Consider the following 24,956-nt stretch of genomic DNA (forward strand, 5'->3'; position numbering starts at 1 on the left):
AATCAAAGCCATGTTAATGGTTGCCTACATAGGGATAAGGGGCAGGAATAGAAACAAGGCCTTTCTGAATGAAACTTGTTCAACAAATTTGACTTTGGAACCATGTAAATATTTTACATAATTATAGAATACTATTAAATTAAATATTTAAAAAATAGTCCCCAGAGTGAAATAAGAGAGTCACAAGAGGACAAATACTGTGCTATTCCGTTTATATAAGGTACCTAAAGTCAGATTTGTAGAGACAAAAGGTAGAATGATGGTTGCCAGAGCCTGGGGGAAAAGGAAGAGGAGGAATTGGTGTTTAATGGGTACAGAGTTTCAGTTTAGGAAGATGAAAAATGTTCTGGAAATGGATGGTGGTGATAATTGCACAACAGTGTGTATATACTTAATGCCACTGAACTGTACAGTTAAAAGTCATTACCATTGTAGGGGCACCTGAGTGGCTCAGTTGGTTAAGCATCCAACTCTTGATTTCTGTTCAGGTCGTGATCTCATGGTTCGTGAGTTCAAGCCCCACATCGGGCTCTGAGCTGGCAGTGCAGAGCCTGCTTGGGATTCTCTCTCCCTCTCTCTCTGCCCCTCCCTGCTCACTCTCTCTCTCTCTCAAAATAAATAAACTTAAGAAATATTTTAAAAAATCATTACAATTACGATTGTAAATTTTGTTATGTATATCTTACCATAATAGTTTTTTAATATTAAAAAGTAATCCCTAAAACTCAAAAAAAAAACCTACTTTTTTTTCATTATTTTAGTGTTTATTCATTTTTGAGAGAGAGAGAGGGACACAGCATGAGCAGGGGAAGGGCATAGAAAGAGGGAAAAATAATCCAAAGAAGGCTTCAGGCTCTGACTTATCACCATAAAACCTAATTGTGTATTGAGTTGATGGCGTAAAAGACAATGTTCCCGGTGAGATATACCCTAATGACAAAACAACTAAAAAATAAATATTAAAAGTTTTTATTTTCAAGTATCCCGTTGTTAGTAATAACATTGGCGTTGCTTTTCTAAAATTGGTTTATATAAATACATTACTTTGAGTAATCAAGTTAATGTCATTAGGAATCAAGATTTTCAGCAAGAGTTGCAAATATAAAGTCAAAGAATTGAGTAAATCTTATAATCCTAAATTTTACTTGAAAATTAAAAACAAATTTAAAGAAAATTAAGTATTGAAAATTTTAATTGAATGTTACATATTTAAACTTTTTTCACTGAAAATATATCATATGATACATTTAAAATATATACATAATGATGTATCATTACATATCACATGATATATATTTTTTTAATATTTTTTTAATGTTTATTTTTGAGACAGAGAGAGAGACAGAGCATGAGCAAGGGAGGGGCAGACAGAGAGGGAGACACAGAATTTAAAGCAGATTCCAGGCTCTAAGCTGTCAGCACAAAGCCTGACATGGGGCTCAAACTCACAGACTGTGAGATGATGACCTGAGCCATAGTCAGATGCTCAACCGACTGAACCACCCAGCCGCCCCAATATATTTTCTCTTTTTAAAAACATATAATGGAACACCTCGGTGGCTCAGTCAGTTGAGTGACCAACTTTTAATTTCAGTTCAGGGCATGATCTGGCAGTTTGTAAGATCGGACCCCTCATGATTTGGGATTCTCTCTCTCCCTCTTCTCTCGGCTTCTCCCTAACTTTCTCTCTCTCAAAATAAATAAACATCTTAAAAAATAAAAATATTTCCTAGGCTGTCTATTGAAAAGCACCAGAAATAATGACCTACCCAGTAGCAGTGTGCCTCCTTAGCATCTAGATTATTGTCTCTAAATACCACTTTCCACTAAAAGGAATGAGACCTGATTGCAGATATCAGGCAGGAAACATATAAGCCAGAACCATTTTGTCATACCAGAAACAAGGAACCTATCAAACTTCACTGTACTCATGTCAAAAGACTTTGGGAGCCACCTTGAAGCAGCTAACACTTGTCAGTAATGGAATAACTTGAACATCAAAAAGAATAATAACTGCAGTGGACTGTAACACATCAAATATGTTAAAACTCTGTGAGTTCCTAGATACTATCAAAAGGCAAAAAAAATCCCTCGTCAATCAACTCTTGAAGATTCTAAGGATCCACCTCATCACTCCAAAAACCAATAAATAAAAGACTCAACCATTTATTCTGACTTTCCTATATGAACTATACCTCAAAGAAAACAAATAGTTGATAGGGAAAAGGTTTTTTTGGTCTTTATATACACCAAACATAGAAGTACTCCAGCTAATAAAGAAGAGGTAGTAAATTTCACTATTTTACAATCCCTAATGTAATAATAGATCTAGGCAGTCATCACTGATGACTAAAAAAATTAGGTGAAATGCTGATGGGGAAATTCATAATAAATGAATCACACTCAAAACACCCAAGCCCACTGATTATTCCTAAGGTCACAATAAGGGAGACAATCAGTCATCAGTTATGTTTCTAGATGTCAGACCATGAATAGTATATAGCACACATCTGAAGTAGCCTTTCCCAGGGGCACCTGGGTGGCTCACTTGGTTAAGTGTCTGACTTCAGCTCAGGTCATGATCTCACAGTTCATGGGTTCAAGCCCTATGTCGGGCTCTGTGCTGACAGCCAGCTCAGAGCCGGGAGCCTGTNATTTTTTAATAAAAAAATGAAGTAGGCTTGCCCAAAACATCAAACCAGAATGGGACCAAGCCTGAATAGGTTTAAGGAAATAGAGAGATCAGCGACCACATTCAATGATACACAGCAATCCCAATCAGCAAAATCCAGAATATGAGAAACTCTACAAGACAAATAATCAAATTTCTTCAACAAATAAATTGCAGTGGAGAAAAAGTTAAGGAGAACTCATAGATTAAAAGAAACTTACATGTATCAACTAAATGTGGACTTTGGACCCTAGATTGACAAAACAAATGTTAAAAAACAAAGCAGCTATGGTTTTTTTAAATAAATTTGTGTACAAACTGAATGTTTGATGATATTAAAGAATTTTTGTAGATGTGATAATGATGTTGTAGTTTTATTTTTAAGAAAAATGAGGCTGTATCTTTTAGTTACAAATTGAAGCATTTACAGATTAAAATGATAGAATGTCTGGGATGTGCTTTAAAACAATAACATTTGGGGAAGAGGTAATCGGTAGTAGTATAGCTGAAACGAGATTGGCCATGTGTCCACACTAGGTGATGGGTGCATAGGGATTGGTTATACCGTTCACTCTGTACATGAACTTTTCCATAACAAAATATTCTCAGTATACCTGTTTTAGTTTTCTAATTATGTATCTAACAAATCAGTACAAATCCGCAGCCTAAAACAGCACACCTTTATTATCTCCCAGGTCCTGAGGGTAAGGAATCCAGGCAGGACTTAACAGGTTCTCCTCAGGGTCTCACACAAACTTGCAGTGAGCGTGTTAGCCAGGCTGTGTTCTCGTCTGGGAGCTCTGGGGAGGATTTGGCTTCCAAACTCATTCAGAGCCTGTTGCAAAATTCATTTCCTTGTAGCTGTGCCAGGAATGCAGCTTTTTACTAGCTATTGACCAGGGGACACCCTCAGGTCCTAGAAACTGATGGTAACAGTTCCTTGCCACGTTGCTGTCCTCAATATGGCTGCCTGCCTCTCAAGGCCAACCGAGAAATCTCACTCCAGTCTACTAAATATTATATAATGTGACATAATCTCCGGAATGACATCCCAGGACCTTTGCTTCTCTTAATTAGAAGCAAGTCATACTTGGGGGCAGGGAGGGGTGGTTTACAAGGATGTGATATGTTGGGGGTCACCATAGGGTGTGTCCACCACAATGCCTAAAACATAATTAAGGATAGGTGCTTTTATATTAAATTCATAAATTTTCTTATGAAGAATTCTGCATATTCTACCCAGCCAAAATATATTATTGACAGCTCCCTGAAAACTAGCTACCATATGAAAATATGCATATTTTAAGCAGTTAACACATCTGACATCGAAGAAATTTATAAGCTAACCTGCTAAGTATTAAATCTGTAGAAAATTTATAAAAGTTGTTGAATTTCTTATACTAGAATTAACAAAATAAAAATGGTTTTGAGAGATTTAAATATATATGTGTGTATATATCTATGTGTGTGTATATTATATATGTAAATATATATAAATAACCCAAATGCCAATGAATGGACTATAAATATATTATCTTAACAAAACTTAAATGATTATCTTAGGTGAAAAAAGCTTAAGCCGTTTTAAAAGGAGAGAAAGAAAAAAGGAACAAAAGAAAAATAAAAAGTTAACCACTCATCTTTGCAATTATATCTGCAAAGACCTTATTTCCAGATAAAGTAACACTCCCAGGTTTCTGGAGTTAGGAATTGAACATATCTTTTGGGGGGACACCCTTCAACTAGCAGCATCCTCTTTTCTACATTTACCTAGTGAGCTCCTCACAGAACATCAATTGTAAGTTGCATGGTCCAGTAAGCAGCAAGATCAGAGTTCTGTTTAAGGTGGATTTGATCACTTGCCAACAAGCAGGGTTTTTTTTTATTTAAAAACTAATGCGAATTAGTAAAGTAAAATAATGTAAAACTATATGAAGCAAAATATGAATATCTCCTACAATCTCTATCAAACCCCCTGAGGTGAGCACTCTTACAGCTTAGTGTACAATCGTCCAGAATTATTTATGTATATAAATATGCATAAATATGAATATATGCACATGTATGTAAACACACCTTATAGACATTATATATGTTTATAATATATATAACATAAGTTTATACACACATTTTAAATTCACAAAACTAAGGTCATTAATACAATGGGTAAAGGCGTAATCTCTGGAACTTGAGTCTGAATCCTTGTTTTGCCTCTAGCCATGTAACATTGGGTACCTTAATAATTTCTCTCAGTCTTTCTTTTCTTCTTTAGAAAATAAAAGATGATGAAAGTACTACTCTATATGGTGGTTTTGGAATTAAATGAGTTAATATGTGTGAAGTGTTTAAAACAGAACCTGGCACAGATTAAGTGTTCAGTAAGTTATTATTTAATATTGTTGTGCAGCTGCAGCTTTTTATATATAACACTATATTGTAATGATCATTTTTGTAATATGGATAAAGTGGAAGACATAAAATAGGAGCAAAGGACAGGAACAATGAATGGAAAACAGTAACAAATATGGTAGATATTAGTCCAACTATATCAATAATTTTTAGCGTTAATGGTCTAACTTTTCCAAAGAAAACATCCAGAGGGTTAACAGACACATGAAAAGATGCTCGACATCGCTCATCACCAGAAAAATATAAATCAAAACCACATTGAGATACTACCTCACATCGGTCAGAGTGGCTAAAATTAACTCAGGAAACAACAGATGTTGGCAAGGATGTGGAGAAATGGGAACCTGCAAACTGGTGCAGCTGCTCTGGAAAACCGTGGGGAGGTTCCTCAAAAACTTAAGAATGGAATTACCCTATGACCCAACAATAGCACTATTAGGAATTTATCCAAAGGATACAGGAGTGCTGATTCATAGGGGCACATGTACCCCAGTGTTTATAGCAGTGCTATCAACAATAGCCAAATTATGAAAAAAGCAATGTCCATCGACTGCTGAATGGATAAAGAAGATATATATGTGTACACACACACACACACACACACACACACGGGAATACTACTTAGCAAGGGAAAGGATGAAATCTTGCACTTGCAACAACATGGATGGAACAGAAGGGTATCATGCTAAGTGAAATAAGTCAGTCAGAGAAAGACAAATATCATGTTTTCACTCACATGTGGATCTTGAGAAACTTAGCAGAAGACCATGGGGGAAGGGAAGGAAAAAAAATGGTTACAAACAGGGAGGGAGTCAAACCATAAGAGATTCTTAAATAAAGAGAACTGAGGGTTGATGGGGGGGGTGGTGAAAATGGGTGATTGACATTGAGGAGGGGACTTGTTGGGATGAGCACTGGGTGTTGTATGTATCAACATACATCACAGGAGATTCATCACAGGAATCTACTCCTGAAGCTAAGAGCACACTGTATACACTGTATGTTGTTAGCTAACTTGACAATAAACTATATAATAATAATAATAATAATAATAAAGTTAATGGTCTAAATACACCAATGAAAAGACAGAGATTGTCAGGTTGAATCAAAAAATTATCAAGAGAATGAGAAGACAAGACACGGACTGGATATTTGCAAAAGACACATCTGTTGTCCAAAAATACACAAAGAACTCTGAAAACTCAACAAAATAAACAACCTGATTTAAAAATGGGCCAGAGTCACCTGAGTGGCTCAGTCAGTTAAGTGTCCAACTCTTGATTTTGGCTCAGGTCATGGTCTCACAGTTGTAAGATGGAGCCCTGAGTCGGGCTTCACACTGGGCACGGAGCCTGCTTAGGATTCTCTCTTTTCATCTCCCTCTCCCTCTGCCCTTTCCCCCCACTCTCACTTGCGCATAGCTCTCTCTCTCTCTCTCTCTCAAAAAAGAAAAAAGGCGGGGGGAGAGGGGAGCTAAAGGAGTGTCTGGCTGGCTCAGTCAGTAGAAGATGTGACTCTTGATCTCAGGATTGTGCGTTCAAGCCCTATGTTGGTTGTAGAAATTACTTAAAAAATAAACACTTTGGGTAGCTCAGTTGGTTAAGCTTCCAACTTCAGCTAAGGTTGTGATCTCATGGTTTGTGAGTTTGAGCCCTGAATTGGGCCCTATGCTGACAGCTCAGAGCCTGGACTCTGCTTCAGATTCTGTGTCTCCCTCTCTCTCTGCCTCTCCTCCACTTGCACTCTGTCTCTCTATCTCTCTCAAAACTAAACATTTTTTAAAAATTTAATAAATAAAAAATAATTTTTTAAATAGAAAGGCCAAAATTCAGAACACTGACAACGCCTAATGCTGACAAGGAGGTGGAACAATAGGAACTCTTCTTCACTACCGATGGGAACGCAAAATGGGACAGTCACTTTGGAAGACAGTGTGGCAGTTTCTTACAAAACTAAACATACTCTTACCGTATGACCCAACAATCGCACCTTTGTTATTTACATAAGTTGAAAAGTTATATCCACACAGAAACATTCATACAGATTTTATGGCAGCTTTATTGATAATTGCCAAAACATGGAAGCAACCAAGATATCTTTCCGAAGGTAAATGGATAAATAAACTGTGGTACATCCAGACAATTGACTATTACTCAGCACTAAGAGCAATCAAACCGTGAAAAGATATGGGGAAACTTAAATACGTATTACTAAGTGAAGGGCACCTGGGTGACTCAGTTAAGCGTCCAATTCTTGGTTTTGGCTCAGGCCATGATCTCACCGTTTCATTAGTGGAGGCCCACATCAGGCTCCGTGCTGACAGTGCAGAGTCTACCTGGGATTGTCTCCCTGTCCCTCTGCCCCTCCCCAACTCGAGCTGTCTCTGTCTCAAAATAAATAAATGAATTTTTTTTTAATGTTTTATTCGTTTCTAGGAGAGAGAGAGACAGCATGAGCAGGGGAGGGTCAGAGAGAGAGGGAGTCACAGACTCTGAAACAGGCTCCAGGCTCTGAGCTGGCAGTCAGCACAGAGCCCGACGCGGGGCTCGAACCCACGAACCGCGAGATCATGACCTAAGCGAAAGTCGGACGCTTAACCGACTAAGCCACCCAGGCGCCCCTTATAAATGAATTTTTAAAAAATTACATAGTACTAAGTGAAAGTAAACATGAAAAGCCAATACTTGGTTCCAACTATATGACATTCTGGAAAAGGCAAAGCTATGGAGACAGTAAAAAAGACCAGTTGTTGCCAGGGCTTAGGGTGAAGGGAGGCATGAATAGGTGGGACACAAGAATTCAAGGGCAGTGGAAATGTTGTGTATGATCTTATATTATGGTGAATATGTGTCAGTGTACATTTGTCCAAACCAAGTGAGTGTACAATACCAACAGTGAAACCTAATGCAAACTATGGACTTTGGGTGATAATGATACATCAGTGTAGGGTCATCCATTGTAGCAAATGTACCACTCTAGTGCAGGTTGTTGATAGGGAGCTTTGAGGAGAGAGAGGGGTGCCAGGAGGGGTGAGAAGTATGTGAGAACTCTGTACTTCCCACACAATTTTACTATGACTCTAAAACTTCTATTTATTTTTTTTAATTTAATGTTTATTTTTGAGAGAGAGGGGGAGACAGAGCATGACTGGGGAGGGGAAGAGAGAGGGAGACACAGAATCCAAACAGGCTCCAGGCTCCAAGCTGTCAGCATAGAGCCTGACTCGGGGTCAGACTCACCAACCACAAGATCATGACCTGAGCAGAAGTCAGGCACTTAACCGACTGAGCCACCCAAGCACCCCTAAAACTTCTCTTTAAAAGTCCATGTAAATAGGGGTGCCTGGGTGGCTCAGTCAGCTAAGCGTCCAACTTCAGCTCAGGTCATGATCTCACAGTTTGTGGGTTTGAGCCCTGCATCAGGCTCTGTGCTGACAGCTCGGAGTCTGGAGCCTGTTTCAGATTCTGTGTCTGCCTCTTCCCTGCTCACACGCTGACTGACGCTCTCTGTCTCACTCTCAAAAATAAATAAAGATTTTTTAAAAACAATTTTTTAAGTCTATATAAATATATAAATAAACAACTTAAATTTTAAAAACAACTTCCACCACTGATTGAATATATTGAAATATCACTCTTCCATCCACCCTTCCCTCTTTTTTAGCAAGATTAAGGTGGGATAATTTGAAACTTAGTTGATTCCTTATGCTAAAATACAATTGAAATGCGCCTTTGACAGTTTTGTTGTAATTTGTACAATATATTATCATAGATTTCATTTATAGAAAATAATATTTGTATTATATTTCACTTCTATATAGATGAAATACAATAAAAATCAAGGTGATAGCTCGATATCTACACTCAGGAGCCAAGTAACTGATGTAAAAAATATTATGTCCAAAAATATTGATGAAATTTTGGAAACTGAAGAAAGATTGAATGTCTTCACTGATAGAAATGATGATCTCCAAACAACTGTAAGTGATGCTCACCTGTCTTGATATCCAAACAACGCTCTAAGACTTGAGACAGATGGCCAAAAGGAAATATGTACCAGGAATACTATGAGATAATCCTATGTCACCAAACTATGGGTTTATCAAAAACTTAGTGGAATGCAACTAAAATATTTTTTAATTATAAAACAATGAAAATGTAAAACCCATTAAAGTAAGAGATACTTATTTGCATAACATGTATTTCTCACATTAAAAAATCACACAGATTAGTCAACAAATAAATTGCAAAAGGAAAAAAAGAGGGAGAACTTACCAAAAAATGGATTTAGAAGGTGTATCATTTGCAATGTGTGGTCTTTATTTGAAATTTGATTCAAACAAACTCTAAAAATGAAAATTTACAACTTCATGAATAAATAGATATTTGAACTCTGGATATGACAGTAAGGAATATTATTAGTTTTTAGCTGTGATAATGGTATTATGGTTATTTTTTTAAAAAGTCATTACTTATTAGAAATACATATTAAAATATTTTGAATGAATTTATATGATGTCTGAGGTCAGCTTCAGAATAGTTGAGGAGTAGGGGAGTAAAATGAGGTATAAATAAAACAGAATTAGCCATAGGTTGATAATTGTTAAAACTAGATATTGAGTATATAGGGTTTCATTATACCATTCTGTCAATTTTTGTATGTGTTCAAGTTTTTCTATTAGAAGATAGTTTTGGGTGGGACGCCTGGGTGGCACAGTCCATTAAGCATCTGACTCATGATCTCACAGTTTGTGAGTTCAAGCCCCACATCAGGATCTGCACTGATGGTGTTGAGCCTGCTTTTGATTCTGTCTCTACTTCTCTCTGCCCTTAACCCACTTGTGCTTCCTCCCCCTCCCACCTCCCTCTCCCTCTCTCTCACCCTCTCCCTCTCTCTCTCTCTCTCTCAAAATAAGTAAATAAATTTAAGGTGAAATTTTAGAAAATAGTTTTGAGGCACCAGGGTGGCTCCGTTGCTTAAGCATCCAACTCTTGATTTCAGCTCAGGTCATGATCCCAGGGTCATGGGATCAAGCCCCATGTCCAGCTCCACACTCAGCATGGAGACTGCTTGGGATTCTCGCCCTCCCTATGCCCCTCTCCCCTGCTTGTGCTCTCTCTCTCAAACAAGAAATAGTTTTAAAGCAATAACTACTTCAGAGCATTTTAATTTTTATTTTTACATATCTTTTCTAGAAACATGGCCACCAGGTAAACCAAATATGCACTTATATTTTTACTCACTAAGTTCTATTGATGCTACTTCCTAAATTTTTTTGCGTTCATGGCCTCATTTTTTCACTTTTAAATTAATGAAGATATTACTTACATAAAATAATAACTATAGAGTTTGATGAATTGTAGTATTTGTGTACAATAGTGTAACCACAGTCAAGTTACAGAATAGCCCTTTCATCTTAAAACCTTCCTCATGCCCTCTGCAGTTGACTCTTTCCCCCACCCCTGATCCCAGCCTACCATTGATCTGCTTTCTGTCACTATAGTGTTGCCTTTTCTAGAATTTCATATAAACAAAATTATACAATGCATATTGTGTTTGACTTCTTGACTTAGTTATGTTTTGATATTCATGTTGTTAATATTTTATTCCTTTTCTTTGCTGGATAATACTATACAAAATGGCTATATTCCACCTTCTACCCATTCTAGTGCCACTCCAAGCTCTGTTATCTCTTGTGTAACTATGGTAATCCCTGAATTTAATTGTTCTCCCAGATAGTTCTGTTCTAATCCAGTCATCCTCCACACTGGAACTAGAACATTCTTTAAAAATGCAAGTATGATGGTTTCCTTTCCTGTGCAAAAGCCTTTTTATTTTGGCATAGTTCCAATAGTTTATATTTGCTTTTGTTTTCCTTGCCTAAGGAGACATATCCATAAATAGGTTGCTAAAACCAATGTCCAAGAAATTATTGCCTATATTTAAGTTTTACGGTTTCCAGTGTCACATTGAGCCATTTTGAATGTATGGTGTAAGAAAGTTGTTCAGTTTCATTCTTCTTTCAAATTTTTTCTTTTAATTTTAGAGAGAGAGAGCCTGAGTGAGGGAGAGGGGCAGAAGGGGAGGGAGAGAGAGAGAGAGAGAGAGAGAGAGAGAATCTTAAGCAGGTCCTATGCTCAGTGTGGAGCCCAACATGGGGCTTGATCCTACAACCCTAGGATCATGACCCGAATGGAAATCAAGAGCCAATGCTTAACCTAGGTGCCCAGTTTTATTCTTTTGAATGTGGCTGCCCAGTTTTCCCAACACTATTGGAGACCATCCTTTCCTATATTTGTGCTTTCTTTGTCATAGATTAATTGACCACATAAGCTGGGTTTATTTCTGGACTCTCTATCCTGTTCTGTTGATCTATATGTCTATTTTTGTGCCAATGCCATACTGTTTTGCCTACTATAGCTTATATGTAGAACGTACAAAACAAATCAGATGAACAAACAAAACAGAAACAGACTCATAAATACAAAGAAGAAACTGGTAATTGCCAGAGGGGAGGGTTTGGGAGGAATGCGCAAACTAGGTGAAGGTGATTAAGAGGCACAAACTTGCATTTATAAGTCACAGAGATGAAAAGTACAGCATAAGAAATACATCAATAACATTTTAATAGTGTCATACTGTGATTGATGGTGGCTGCACTTATCATGAGGAGCACTGAATAATGTACACAGTTGTGGAATCACTATGTTGTATACCTGAAACTAATCTAACACTGCATGTCAACTATACTTCAGCAGTAAAAAAATTTTTAATAAGACAAAGGAAAATGCAAGTATGAGCATTATCTATAGCCTTCTTACACCCCTCTCCCCCACCGCGGTGTGCCTTTGTCCACACAGCACAGAGTCCAACCTCCCTAACATGATGAGCTTTCTTCTGACCATATCTCTAGTCACATCACCAAGAGACCACAGTCTTGCAATTTATAAATCTCAAAAAATACTATGCCAACTATTTGTAGTCCTCCAAATTACACGTTGCATTATTTCACACCTTTATACACATTGTTCCCCTTCTTCTTTGCCCTAGAAAACTTCTACTCAAGACCCAGTTCAAGGGTCATCTATCTCCTCATTGCCCAAACTGAGCTTATCACTCTCTCATCTCTGCCATCCCTGAATCTTTTTTGTTCACTGATTCATTCAACAAATATATTTTGAGGATCTACTGTCTGCCAGGCTCTATATGAATAACTACGAATATAATGATGAATAGATATCTATAACCTTAGCAAACAAGACCTCAGTGTTAGTTAAATTAATACTATTTATTTACACCATTTTTATAGCAGGGAAAAAAATAAGGTCACATCAGTTTATGTAACCTACAAAGGAGAATTAATAAAGTAAATAATTGTCTAAGATTACATTTGTATTTTATGAGAGTTATAACACAAGAGCTCAAATAAATGTCCAAGCCATTTAGATTCATTCAATATTCATTAATAAATGTTCTTCAGGAGACTAATATGTACAAAATAATATGTTGGTCATCTTCAGAAATAAAATAATAAAATAAGATGTTTGCCATAGTTTAACCTACTACGGGAGACAGATTTGTACAAACTTAACTCCAATATTAAATGTGGGTTAAGTGTCACAATAGATGGATAAAGTGTAACAGCCAAACAGTAGAGAACTGATAGCATTACATTCTTACAAAGCCTTTGAAATGGCAGTCATAAAAGCCCACAATCAATATTGCCTCATTCTGTTACATTAGGAAGCATGTATAATATTTAAATGCTATGTGATCAGAGGCCATATTTGGGGATCAAAACTACTTTAGTATGAAAATTTATTTCAAGCATATGATAAAGTTTTGAGAATATTACATCTAATACCCTTGTAATCATCAGTCTACTTGACCTAATATTTTGCCATATTTGATCAGGGCCTTTGTTTTTTATAGAAATAAATTAGGGGCACCTGGGTGGCTTTGTCAGTTGAACGTCTAACTTCAGCTCAGGTCATGATCTAATGATTTACAAGTTCGAGCCCTGCATTGGGCTCTGTGCTGACAGCTCAGAGCCTGGAGCCTGTTTCAGATTCTGTGTCTCCCTTTCTCTCTGCCCCTCCCTCCCTCAACTCTGTCTCTCTCTCTCTCAAAAATACATTTAAAAAAATTATAAAATAATAATAATAAATTAGACATAATGATTAAAGTCCATGTGTACCTTTCCCAAGCCCATTCCACTTCCACACCAGAAGAACCACTATCATGAATTTGATGTGAATCATTTGTATGCATGCTTGATTCCTGATATGTAGCTATAGGTACATATGTATCTACATTCTTAGTTTGCATTTTTAACTTTATGTTTATGACATTATAATGTACATATAATGAACTAAAACCTGAGTTTTTAGTTCAACATTATGTTTATGAAATGTATTTGTTTGGACACACTTAGCTTTATTTTATCAATTTAACTTCTCAAAGCATATCATTACTACTTAAACACAGTGGGGGGTGGGTCTGGGTGGCTTAGTCAGTTAAGCATCCAATTTTTGGTTTCCACTCAGGTCATAATCTCAAGCTTCATGTGTTCCAGCCCCACATTGGGCTCTGAGCTGACAGTGTGGAGCCCGTGTGGGATTCTCTCTCCCCCCCACCCCTGCCCATCCCCTATTCTCTCTTTCTCTCTCTCCCTCTCAATAAATAAATAAAATGTAAAAAAAATAAATAAATTGGGGTGCCTTGGTGGTGCTGTCAGTTAAGCATCTGACTTCAGCTCAGGTCATGATCTCATGGTTTGTGAATTCAAGCCCCGTGTCGGGCTGTGTGCTGACAGCTCAGAGCCGGGAGCCTGCTTCAAACTCTCTGCCCCACTCCTGCCTGCACTCTGTCTCTCTCTGTCTCTCAAAAATAAATAAACGTTAAAAAATTTTTTAATAAATTAAATAAATACAGTATACTTATTTTTTCTCCTTTTAATAAACATTAATGTAGATTCCAACTTTACTATGAACAACATTGCTTTGACCAACCTTATTCATATCTCTTGGTACACTTTTGCAAAATTATTTCTTTTTTAATTTAATTTATTTATTTTGAGAGAGAGAGAGAGTGCACATGGGATGGCCATAGTTTGAAGTCTAATGTGAGGCTCCAACTCACAAGCCATGAGATCATGACCTGAGCTGAAACCAAGTGTTAGTCACTCAACTGACTGAGTCACCCAGATGACCCTGCAAAACTGTTTCTAAGACAGTGATCCCTAGTTTTTTGGTCATGCATAGTTATTTGTAGAATATTCTTGAGAATGCATTTAGATATATATCTACATTATATATTCTTCTATAATAATGTTAAATAATATAAAGCATACAGGAAAACAGAAATTAAAAGAATGGATGAAAGTGAAATAAAATATTAAATAATTTGTTTAAGAAGACTAAAACTGTTTCTCTGGTTCAGAAAAATATTAATACGAATGTTTTTTAATGATAGTAAATGTGATAAAAAGTTAGATCTGATTACAATCACTATTTTTTTATCTCTAAATATGGCAGACGGAATGCTCAAACTAGAAATACAGATACATCCTCTTTGCCATGTTTTTGTTGCTTATGTTTGCCTTATTGGTATAATTTTTTTAAGTGTACTTATTTAAGTAATCTCTACACTCAGCACTGGGCTCAAACTCACAACCCCAAGACCAAGAGTTGCACACTCTTCCAACTGAATCAGCCAGACACCCATTTATTGGTATAATTTTTAAGCCACATGTGTACTTTTTAGTTTAGTTAAAACTAAATAATATTGCCCATAAATTCTCTTCCCCAGATGCATGTAAATTATAGGAATTGCAGTACACTCCAAGCAAATGGATAAAGGGGTGGACAGTGGTTAACTCTTTGTCTCTGGAGAATTTACCCTTTACCCCTAAAATACCTTAAGCATCCTGATGTATCATTTTACATACACACTTAGGGAATGTGTCAGCGCCTATGCATATGTTGTACATTAATACATTTTCATTCTCTTCCTATTTTTTTGTTTAAAATAAAGAGAAGTTCTAAAATTAACGTCCTGCTTTCCAGGGGAGCATCTCATGCAGCCCCCTGGGGTGCTTGATCTCATTGTAGAATCCTCACTCTGCTGTATGTAGAGAGAGAAAGGAAATTGCTGGGTCTTAAAATATGTGCATCTCTAAATTAACCAAATACTCCAAAATTCCTTAAGAAGTGTTATGCCAATTTATACTTCTGTCAGTAGTGTATGAGAGTTCTGTTGCCCCACATTCTTTCTAATACTTGGGATTATGAGATTATGATTTTTAACAATCTGGTAAGGGAAAGAAGATAACTATTGTCTTAATTTGTGTTTTCCTAATTTTGAATGACATTGAACAATTTTTATGTTTATTAACTATCAGAGTTTGTTCTGTGAACTGCCTGTTGACAGCCTTTGCCCATTTTGCTAATGTGGGTCTTTATCTTTTAAAATAATTTATAGGAAATATATAAAATACTAATGTATAATAAAGGGTAAAAACTGAGTATACAATTCTTAGTTATGATACTTAGTTGTATAAAGTGTAAATATGTTCTTCCAGTATGAGGCTTGGCTTTCAGCTTTATATAAAGTATCTTTTTTAGGAAAGAAGTCTTTAACTTTCATCCAGACAAATATATCAGTTTTGTCCTTCATGGTTTATGCTTTTCTGGATCTTAAGAACTCCTTTGAGGCACCTGGGTGTCTCAGTCAGCTGAGTATGCAACTCTTGCTTTTGGCTCAGGTCATGATCCCAGGGTCCTGGGATCAAGGCCTGCATTGCGCTTCACACTGAGTGTGGAGCCTGCTTGAGATTCTCTCCCTCCCTCTGCCTCTCTTCCCTGCTAGCGCGCTCTCTCTCCCTCTCTCAAAAACAAAACAAAACAAAACTCCTTCCTTTCCCCAAGTTATAAAGATACTCTTACATTGTTTCCTAAAAGTTTTAAATTCTGCTTCTTAAACATGGATCTTTAAAACATCTGGAATTTTGTTTTTGCACACAGTATGAGGTACGAATCAAAATTTTATTTTCTGTAAAAACCAGCTGCCCAAACACCATTTATTAAATAGCACTCAGCCTTTCCCATTTGGTTTGTAATGCCAACTGTATCATAAATCATGTTTTCATTCTTTTAATATATATATATATATAACTATCTATCTATCTTCTCTATTCTTTTTAAAAATTTTACTTATTTAAGTAATATCCATACCCAATGTGGAGCTTGAACTCATGACCCCAAGATTAAGATCCACATGTTCCTTCGAGTGAGATAGCCAGGTGCCCCTCCCTATACATATTCCATTCTACTTTATCCTCGGACCAGTAATATACTGTTTTAGTTACTGTGGTTTCATAAGAAGTCTTAATATCTTACAGTGCAAGATAGTTTCTACTTTTTGAAAATTGTGTTAGCAAGTCTTACTTTCGGTGAATTTCAGAATTTACATCTTGAGTTACACACACAAAAAATTGTTAGGATATTAGTTGGAATTACATTAATGTTGGGAGGATTGACATCTTTAAAATATTGTTTTCACATCTCTGAACATTCTAGGTCTCTTTCAGACTCTGTTTTTGATTAATAGGAAGACGATCAATTTTTGCATACTAACTTTGTATACTAAGTCTTACTGCACTCTTGGTTGTAATATTGTTTGTCTATGGATTTGTCTTTTTTACATAGAAATTTTATCATATATAAATAATGACTATATTTTTTCATCCTTTCCAATATATATTCCTTTTTTAAAAAATTATTTTTAAGTAACCTCTACACCTTTTTTTAACTAGCAACTCCTTTTGATTTGCATTTCCTCAATGACTAATGATGTTGAGCATCTTTTCACATGCTTATTGCCCATTTATTGATCTTCTTTGATGAAAGTCTATTCAAGTCCTTTGCCCATTTTTTAAATAGGTTTGGAGTTTTTGTTATTGAGGAAGGGCAGAATCTTAATGGGCATTTGTCATTAAACACCTTTTCAATCTTACTTTCTATTGTTTGGACCATAAAAACATCAGCTTATCTAATGTTTCAATGTTCCACATTTCTTCACCCTATTCATTTTTCATTTCTTGCAAACCAGCCAGTTGGTACCTTGATAAATGCAGCCAGTAACAAGAACTCAAACCATTACCATTCTGTTTTCCAACATTTTTTTCCAAAGTGAAAGACTCAATAGGCAATTTGTTTGCCTTCCAAGTTGTCACAGGCAATAATAAAACTATCAAATATTTTAATCTGAAAAGTATAGGTCTTTATCTTTCTTCTACCAGTTTCTTCACTGCCTACCACCTGATGGTTAAGCCAATGCCACATGTTTTAGGCTCTTTTAATAACAACATCTCATCCTACTACCAACTGCAATATTAGAGAAACACTGTTTAACTAAATAAAGGTTTATTTCTTGGTTGCATAACAATCTAAGACAGGTTTTCCGTGGGCACACTTTCACATGGTAATCCAGGAACCCAGGCTTTTTCTATCTTGTGGCTCTGCTATTGCCTTGGGCCTTAGAGTCTTTCGGTTTCAGGTGGCAGTTGGTTATTTTAAACAAGGAGTGGAAGAAGCATACTTCAGCCCAGAAGTGACACCATAATTTCTACTCACAATCTATTGGTAAGAATTAGTCTTACAGCTTTGCATAGGCCAAGAGATAAAGAGGGAAATAGCACGGGGTGTGGTGAGGAGCCAGAGAAATGTGATCTGTGATTGGAGAGTCTCTTGCCAGCAATAATTCTACATTTGGGGAGGGGTACTCAAGTCTGCAGTGAATAGCTGGCTGTGTTTACCACATCTGCACTAAGGAAATTCTAAAGGAGGTATTTTGGGTAGTTGGAAAATTATCTCTGAGGAAAAATCTAAGTTTCAGCAAAAAATTAAAGCGCAAAGAAAGTGGTTAAAGTGTAGGTAACACAAAATAAATATTTAGTTCAGTACAGGTGGTGAGAGGTGGTTGGATTCTGGATACATTTTGAAGGTGGAACAAACTGGAGTTGCTGACAGATTGAATGTGTAGTGAGAGGGAGTTAAGGAAGACTTCAAAGTTTTGAGCCTAATTAGCAGGAAGGATGAAAATTCAATATAGTTCCATCGTTCTTCCTCATGGAGCCCAGAGATTAGCTTGCTGTGCCCGTGGGCAGTGAAATCCCAAGCCCTGGATGAAGGAAGCTAACATCCTCACCCTCCCAAATACAGACGAGCTGCACCAGAAGTGTAGTTTCTCACTGCTTGCCTAAGTTCCTACACCAGGCCTTACTCTGACTTTCTTCCCAATTCTGCTCTGAATTTAAGTTTGCTTATTATATTTTATCTAGCATTTCTGAGTAGTAATAGTGGCGGGAGGGTTATGGGGTTACTTAATCCACCATGCTGCTAGATCTATTAATTTTTTATTAGATTTTATGTCTTTTTATGGGGTAAGTGGCAACATCTAAATCCCACCAAAAATATGGCCCAAAAAAGTAAGAGATTTTATTTCACTTTACTGCCTTACCTTCCAAACAAATCCCACTTTTATGCATACATGATCACACGCAGAAAAAAAATGACTTCCTCTTTAGGACAGTTGAGTAGAAGCAGCTCAATAAAACACATTTGACTGAAGTATTTTACAGCTTTTCTCAGAATATTTTTCACACAGATACCACATAATCATTCTCACAAAACCTCTATTTTTTGACTTGCAAAATTAGTTATCTCTCTCTCTTTTCCCTTGATCTTTATATAAAAGACTCTACTGAATGTCCTTAAGAAGCTGGTTTAGGGGGTGCCTGGGTGGCTCAGTCAGTTAAGCATACGACTCTTGATTTCAACTCAACTCATGACCTCACTGCTATTGACATCAAGCCCCCTCTCTCCCTCTCTGCCCCTCCTCTGCTTGTGTGCACAAGCACGCACCAGTGCTCTCTCTCTCTCTGAAAATAAATAAGGTTTTTTTAAAAAAAACAAAAAACCCAATTGGCTTTTCTACAAAACATAGGCCAGTAAGCTTTCTCTCAGTCTGCCTAGAGATAAACATGGATCATGGATTTTAATTTGACAAGTTAAACAGGTACATTTATCTTGGTGTACTCTCAAAACTTCAATAAAATGATAGGTAAAGCAATAATTAAGGATTTTAATGTATAGGGGCGCCTGGGTGGCTTAGTCGGTTAAGCGTCCGACTTTCACTTAGGTCATGATCTCGCGGTTCGTGGGTTCGAGCCCCGCGTCGGGCTCTGTGCTGACGGCCAGCTCAGAGCCTGGAGCCTGTTTCGGAGTCTGTGACTCCCTCTCTCTCTGACCCTCCCCTGCCCACGCTCTCTCTCTCTCCTAGAAATAAATAAAAATATTAAAAAAAAAAAAGGATTTTAATGTATAAATCACTAGGATAAAAAACAAGAGAAAAGACAACAGGTAAGAGAGGTCAACAATGTAGGAAGCTAGAAAACTGATTATGAGTACTTTTTAACCTTTTTAGTAAAGCAAAGAACTCAAAACATAAGTTTGTAGCAGAAGACATTACGATGCAAACTGACCCAGGCTATATAGAACTTTGGAAAGGATCAGATATTGGAGATACATGTTACGTGTAAAAGTAGACATGCAATATAAGTCTCAAAAGAAGAGACTGGGTATACAGTATTTAAAAGTAACAGGTTACCTGAAGAGCCTCTTCCCTACATTTTAGAGACACATCACTTCCTCTCCTTACCCCTGACAAAGGAGAATAAATGTTATTATCTAAAGACAACAGACCAGAGAGGCTCTAAATTCAGACACCATGTGCAGTTGAGGCCAGAGTGTCCAGCATATTAAAATCTGATGGATCAAGTAAAAAGTTTTATCCTGAGTATCTGTGTCTTTGAATATGGTGACCACTCCCCAACTTCTCTCTTTCTTCAGAGAAATAATAGAAGGTAATACATCCCTGAAACAAGAAAGAAAAGCTATATAAAAGCTTAGTAGAACAAAATAAATCTTTTGGAAATTAAAGTAATAGTAAAAAATTTAAATCCAATAGAATTATTGTAATATAAAGTTGAGATATTCTCTCAGAAAGAAGAGCAAAAAGAGAGGAAAGATAAGGAAGACAGTCTAAGAGGTCCAACATGTGAACAATAGGAGTTTCAGAAAAAGAAAGTGAAATCAAAGGAAAGAAAATCAGAGTAAAACTAAATAACATGAATAAATTCCTAGAACTAAATAACACGAGTTTCCAGATTGAATGAACAAAACAAGGACCATACCAGGGCAGTATGTAATCTTGAAATTGTAGAACATTAAAAAGGAAGAGAGACTTTAAATGTTTTCAGAGAGAGAGAAAATACAAAGACTTGGCAATTAGAATAGCATCACATTTCTCAATAGCAATATACGGGTGCTAAAGAAAAGTAGAGGAATGTTCCATGTTAAGCACTGTTGGTTGGGAATACAGCAGTGAATGAAACAGACCAAAATCCCTGCCTTCACGGAGCTTACATTCTCAACACACAACAAATAAGATTTACATAATGTTAGATAAGAGATAAATACTTCAGGGGCGCCTGGGTGGCTTAGTCGGTTAAGCGTCCGACTTTCACTTAGGTCGTGGGTTCGGGCCCCGCGTCGGGCTCTGTGCTGGCTGCCTGGAGCCTGTTTCAGTCTGTTGACTCCCTCTCTCTCTGACCCTCCCGTGTTCACGCTGTCTCTCTCTCTCTCCTAGAAATAAAAAAAATAAAAAACATTTTAAAAAAAAAAGATAAATACTTCAAACATTCTTAAAAATTTTTTGTTTATTTTTGAGAGAGATAGAGACAGTGCAAGTGGGTTAAGGGCAGAGAGAGAGGGAGATACAGAATCTGAAGCAGGCTCCAGGCTCTGAGCTGTTACCACAGAGCCCAATGTGGGGCTTGAACTCACAAACCGCGAGATCGTGACCCGAGCCAGTCAGATGCTTAACCGGCTGAGCCACTCACACACCCCAAGAGATAAATACTTTAGAGAAAAATAATGTATCGAAGGAAAATAAGAGCTCCTGGGATAGAGATGGGGGTAGCAATTTTAAATAGGGTTGTAAGGGATGGTGGCATTTAAGTAAAGTGAAGATGAGGAAACTGGGGCTCAAAGAGTTATTAACTTGATCAAGGTCAAAGAGTTAATAAAGTTAATAAAAGTACGGCTGAACACAATGAGGAAGGCACCTGGACTCTTGGTGCATCATTTTATAAAAGCTGTTCAGACTTAATGAGACTCTTTGGGATTGCTCAAAACCAAGCTAAATCTTTCTTTTACATAGCTCTAATAAGTACTGAAGTGTGTCCATTAATCCAGATACAGAAAGAAAATATTAAATTTGTGGTTATTTTTATTTCAGGCCAAAGAGTCCCAAAAAACAAGAAAGATTCTTAGGAGGGTATGGTGGAAACACTTCAGAAAGATTATAGTCATCACCGTGGTAATTCTCCTTTCAATCATCATCATTCTTTTAAGTACAAATGTAATACCAACCTGACCCTTTTTCTTCCCAATTGTTGTGTGTAAATAGAGTTCTACAATCAACAATTATGAAAGCATTCTCCCGTGGCAGGAAGACTGGAGGGAGAAGGGTTTGGAAGTTTTCGCTTGTCCTGTTAGTGTGCTTTATGGACTCCTGTACCTCTTCCACTTCTGTAATGCTGCCCGTTTTTCCCCACTGCTCCAGCTACTTCCCCAGCCTCTCTTCCCTTTAAAATTAAAAGCACAAACCCTGGAATCAGACCACTGAAGTTGAACTCTCCACGCTGCCACAAACCATCAGGTGACACTGGATAAGTTATTTAACCCATGCCTGTTTCTTCATCTGTAAAAGGAAGCCAGTAATAATACCATGTAGAATTATGTCTACCACCTAGTAAATGCTATTTAAATGTTAACTGTTACTTAATAGGAAAAAATGATTACATTTTTGGCATTGATTAAATCCCTACTATCTTACTCCTTACTCAGAAGAAAAATTACTGTGACCTCATCATTAATCCCCTTAGAAATAGGAGACTTGGGTGCCTGGGTGGCTCAGTTGGTTGACTGTCCGACTCTTGATTTTGGCTCAGGTCATGATCCCAGGGTCGTGGGATTGAGCCTGACATCAGACTCTGCACTGAGCATGGAACCTGCTTAAGATTCTATCTCTCCCTCTCTTTGCCCCTCCCCTGCTCTCTCTTGAATGCTGACAAAAACTGAGGACTGATGGATGTGGGGGGGAGGGGGGTGATGGGCATGGAGGAGGACACTTGTGGGGATGAGCACTGAGTGTTATGTGGAAACTAATTTGACAATAAACTATTTGTAAAAAATAAAAATAAAAAAAAATTAAATTAAATTAAAATAAAGATAAATAAAAAAAGATGAGTCTTGAGAACACAGTCTAGAAATAAACATTCACCTCTTCTACAGATTCTTTCATTTGAATTGACTATTCAAACCATTGTTTTATACTAGACGTTTCCTTGGGTAAAGATTTTAAAATTAGGAAGCTGTATTGGATCTCTAATAAATCACAGGCCCTGTCCTATTTTACCACCCTAACAGCCTTTTTTCCCCCACATTTCACTAATAACCTCAAATTACTAAGATGTATAATAACCAAAACATCCAGCTTCACTTTGAGTTGGTAACAAGGTTTCATGAGTTGTATTTCCTAAGTGGGAACTTGAGGTCTAAAGTAGTTTAAAAAATCACTTAGTGGGGCGCCTGGGTGGCTCAGTTGGCTAAATGTCCAACTTCAGCTCAGGTCATGATCTCACAGTCTGTGAGTTCAAGCCCCGTGCCAGGCTCTGTGCTGACAGCTCAGAGCCTGAAGCCTGCTTCAGATTATGCATCTCCTTCTCTCTCTGTCCCTCCTCCACTTGCACTCTGTCTCTCTCTCTCAAAAGTAAATATTTTAAAAAATCACTTAATAATCCACAGGGAAGAGTAAAACAGGGGTTCCTATCTGCTAGATAACTCATTTAATTCTAATAATGATCAAGTATCAGCATTTTAAATAGACACCAAGCTTGTTATTCCTCCAGCACAATATCACCTTTCCATGCACAAAATATTTTTTAAAGGATTTTAAATGTTAGCAACTTTAGAGTTTCTGTAATTTATATCCAGGAAAAAATAGGTGATCTACTGAATATGTACTCTGATATAATGCACTAAGTGCTTTGGAGGAGTGTCTCGTTAATTCTACAATGAGATAAAGAGGTAAAACCTATTAAGTATAATGTAAGGCACACAGAGCAGTGGCTGGCATGTAAGTGCTGTGTAAATGTTTATTCATATTATCTTTACTTTGCAGATAAGAAAATAGCCAAGTTAAATTATATGTTCAAGGCCACACACGTAGAAAGCTGAGATTTTACTGATTAAGTCCTGGCTGTTGTATATATGAAATCTGTATTTTTAACTCAGAGTATATTATCTGACTCCTTAACTGTGGGCCAGATAAGACACATGAGTATTTTTGCTTTTTGTAGATTGGTAGGTTGTTTTGAGGAGGGAATGGAGACAGGAATTTAAAGAGGAGTACCCTGTGAGAAAAGGAATTGCCATGTATTTTGCTATTAGTCTTAAAGTCTATATAATGTGTCTCCTAACATTTCTGTAACATAATTATGAATAAAACAATATATTTGTTTCCAGATTGCCAGTGACTACTAGTATATGGATTGCTGGAAGACATGAACTTAAAGATCATCTAAGCTACCCCCTCCCCAATTTTACGTATTAGGACGTCAAGACCCAGGAGCCTAAAAATGAAGAACATGTTGTGACAAGCTCCTCTCCACTTGCAGCACAAAAAAGACACAGGCTATTGCCCTGGTCCCAGGCGAGAAGTCCCACATAACGCTAGTTTTCCCAGCAGCCTTAGAGCTTAAGGGTTAGGAAGAAAAGCCCTCGTTTAGTAAGGAGTGTTTATCTGCTATTAATGCTACATCTGTCAGAAAATACCTGAGTATACAGAAACAAATATTAAGGCAATGCTTTTCATTGATTTATGCATTCAAACATTTTTGAGCTCCTACTCTGCACCAGAATGGTTCTAAACATCAGGATATACTGTAAGTTACCAAATAGAGATAATGGATGTTTGAGAAATTAGTGGCTATATAAATAAGTGTAAGAAATGGTCCTAATCCCAATGGAAGCTTACATTCCAGTTGAGGTAGCAAGACCGAAAAAGTCATAAGCACATGAAAACAACGTCTACTTAAGTCGCACATTGTGCAGCAGAGAATGAAGTCAAGAAAGCTAATGATCAACACCAGCTACAGTCCGAGGGAGATTTTATGGGTTGTAAGTGGGGTTGGTAATTGGATCTTATTAGAAATTGAATTTATCTTGGGGTGCCTGGGTGGCTCAGTCGGTTAAGTGTCCAACTCCTGATCTCAGCTCTGGGTTGTAAGTTCAAGGTTGGATTCCACACTGGGCGCGAAGCCTACCTAAAAAGGAAAAAAAAAAAAAAAAAGAATTTTTGTCAACAGGTCAAGGGAGTCAACAGTAACAGTTAAGTATTAAACACTTACTATGTGCCAGTAGCTGTTTAAGTACTTTAGAGATTCTTTTTTAATCCTCACAACCCTGAGTAGGGACTATTATTTCCATTTTACAGATAAGAAAACTGAAGGACAAGCTATGTCACTTGCCTGACTCCACTAGGCTAGTAAGAGGAAAGAGAATCAGCAAGACATTGCTTGCTTTGGGCAGTACAGAAGGCAGAGTAGGCCTTGGAGTCCATCGTGCACTCATTCATCAAATGGCCTGCAACAGTGCTCAGCCTTTGGTTCCCACACTCTCTAGGGTGCTTTTATTTACTCCCATGGCCTTGCCTTCTCCAGCAAGTAACCTTTCTTCTGAATTACAAA

General features: G+C 37.1%; 1 protein-coding gene across 7 annotated transcripts in view; it reads left to right on the forward strand.

The window, feature by feature from the left end:
* The window catches only part of LOC144240460 (uncharacterized), a 37,491-nt gene extending 12,858 nt beyond the window's left edge, over positions 1-24,633 (forward strand). For 3 of the 7 annotated variants that reach the window (XM_077774804.1, XM_077774802.1, XM_077774803.1), the window contains 3 exons: positions 8,901-9,059; positions 21,443-21,523; positions 21,614-22,367. In XM_077774804.1, the coding sequence (XP_077630930.1) occupies positions 8,901-9,059; positions 21,443-21,523; positions 21,614-21,832 (459 nt within the window). In that variant the 3' untranslated portion in view covers positions 21,833-22,367. Of the gene's footprint in view, positions 1-8,900; positions 9,060-17,638; positions 17,725-21,442; positions 21,524-21,613; positions 22,368-23,733 lie in introns of those variants that run through there. The other 4 variants (XM_077774801.1, XM_077774805.1, XM_077774807.1 and 1 more) reach the window with 4 other exon arrangements.
* Positions 24,634-24,956: the final 323 nt, after the last annotated feature.

Source organism: Crocuta crocuta, unplaced genomic scaffold (assembly GCF_008692635.1).
Source record: "Crocuta crocuta isolate KB4526 unplaced genomic scaffold, BGI_CrCroc_1.0 scaffold237, whole genome shotgun sequence".
Lineage (NCBI taxonomy): Eukaryota > Metazoa > Chordata > Mammalia > Carnivora > Hyaenidae > Crocuta > Crocuta crocuta.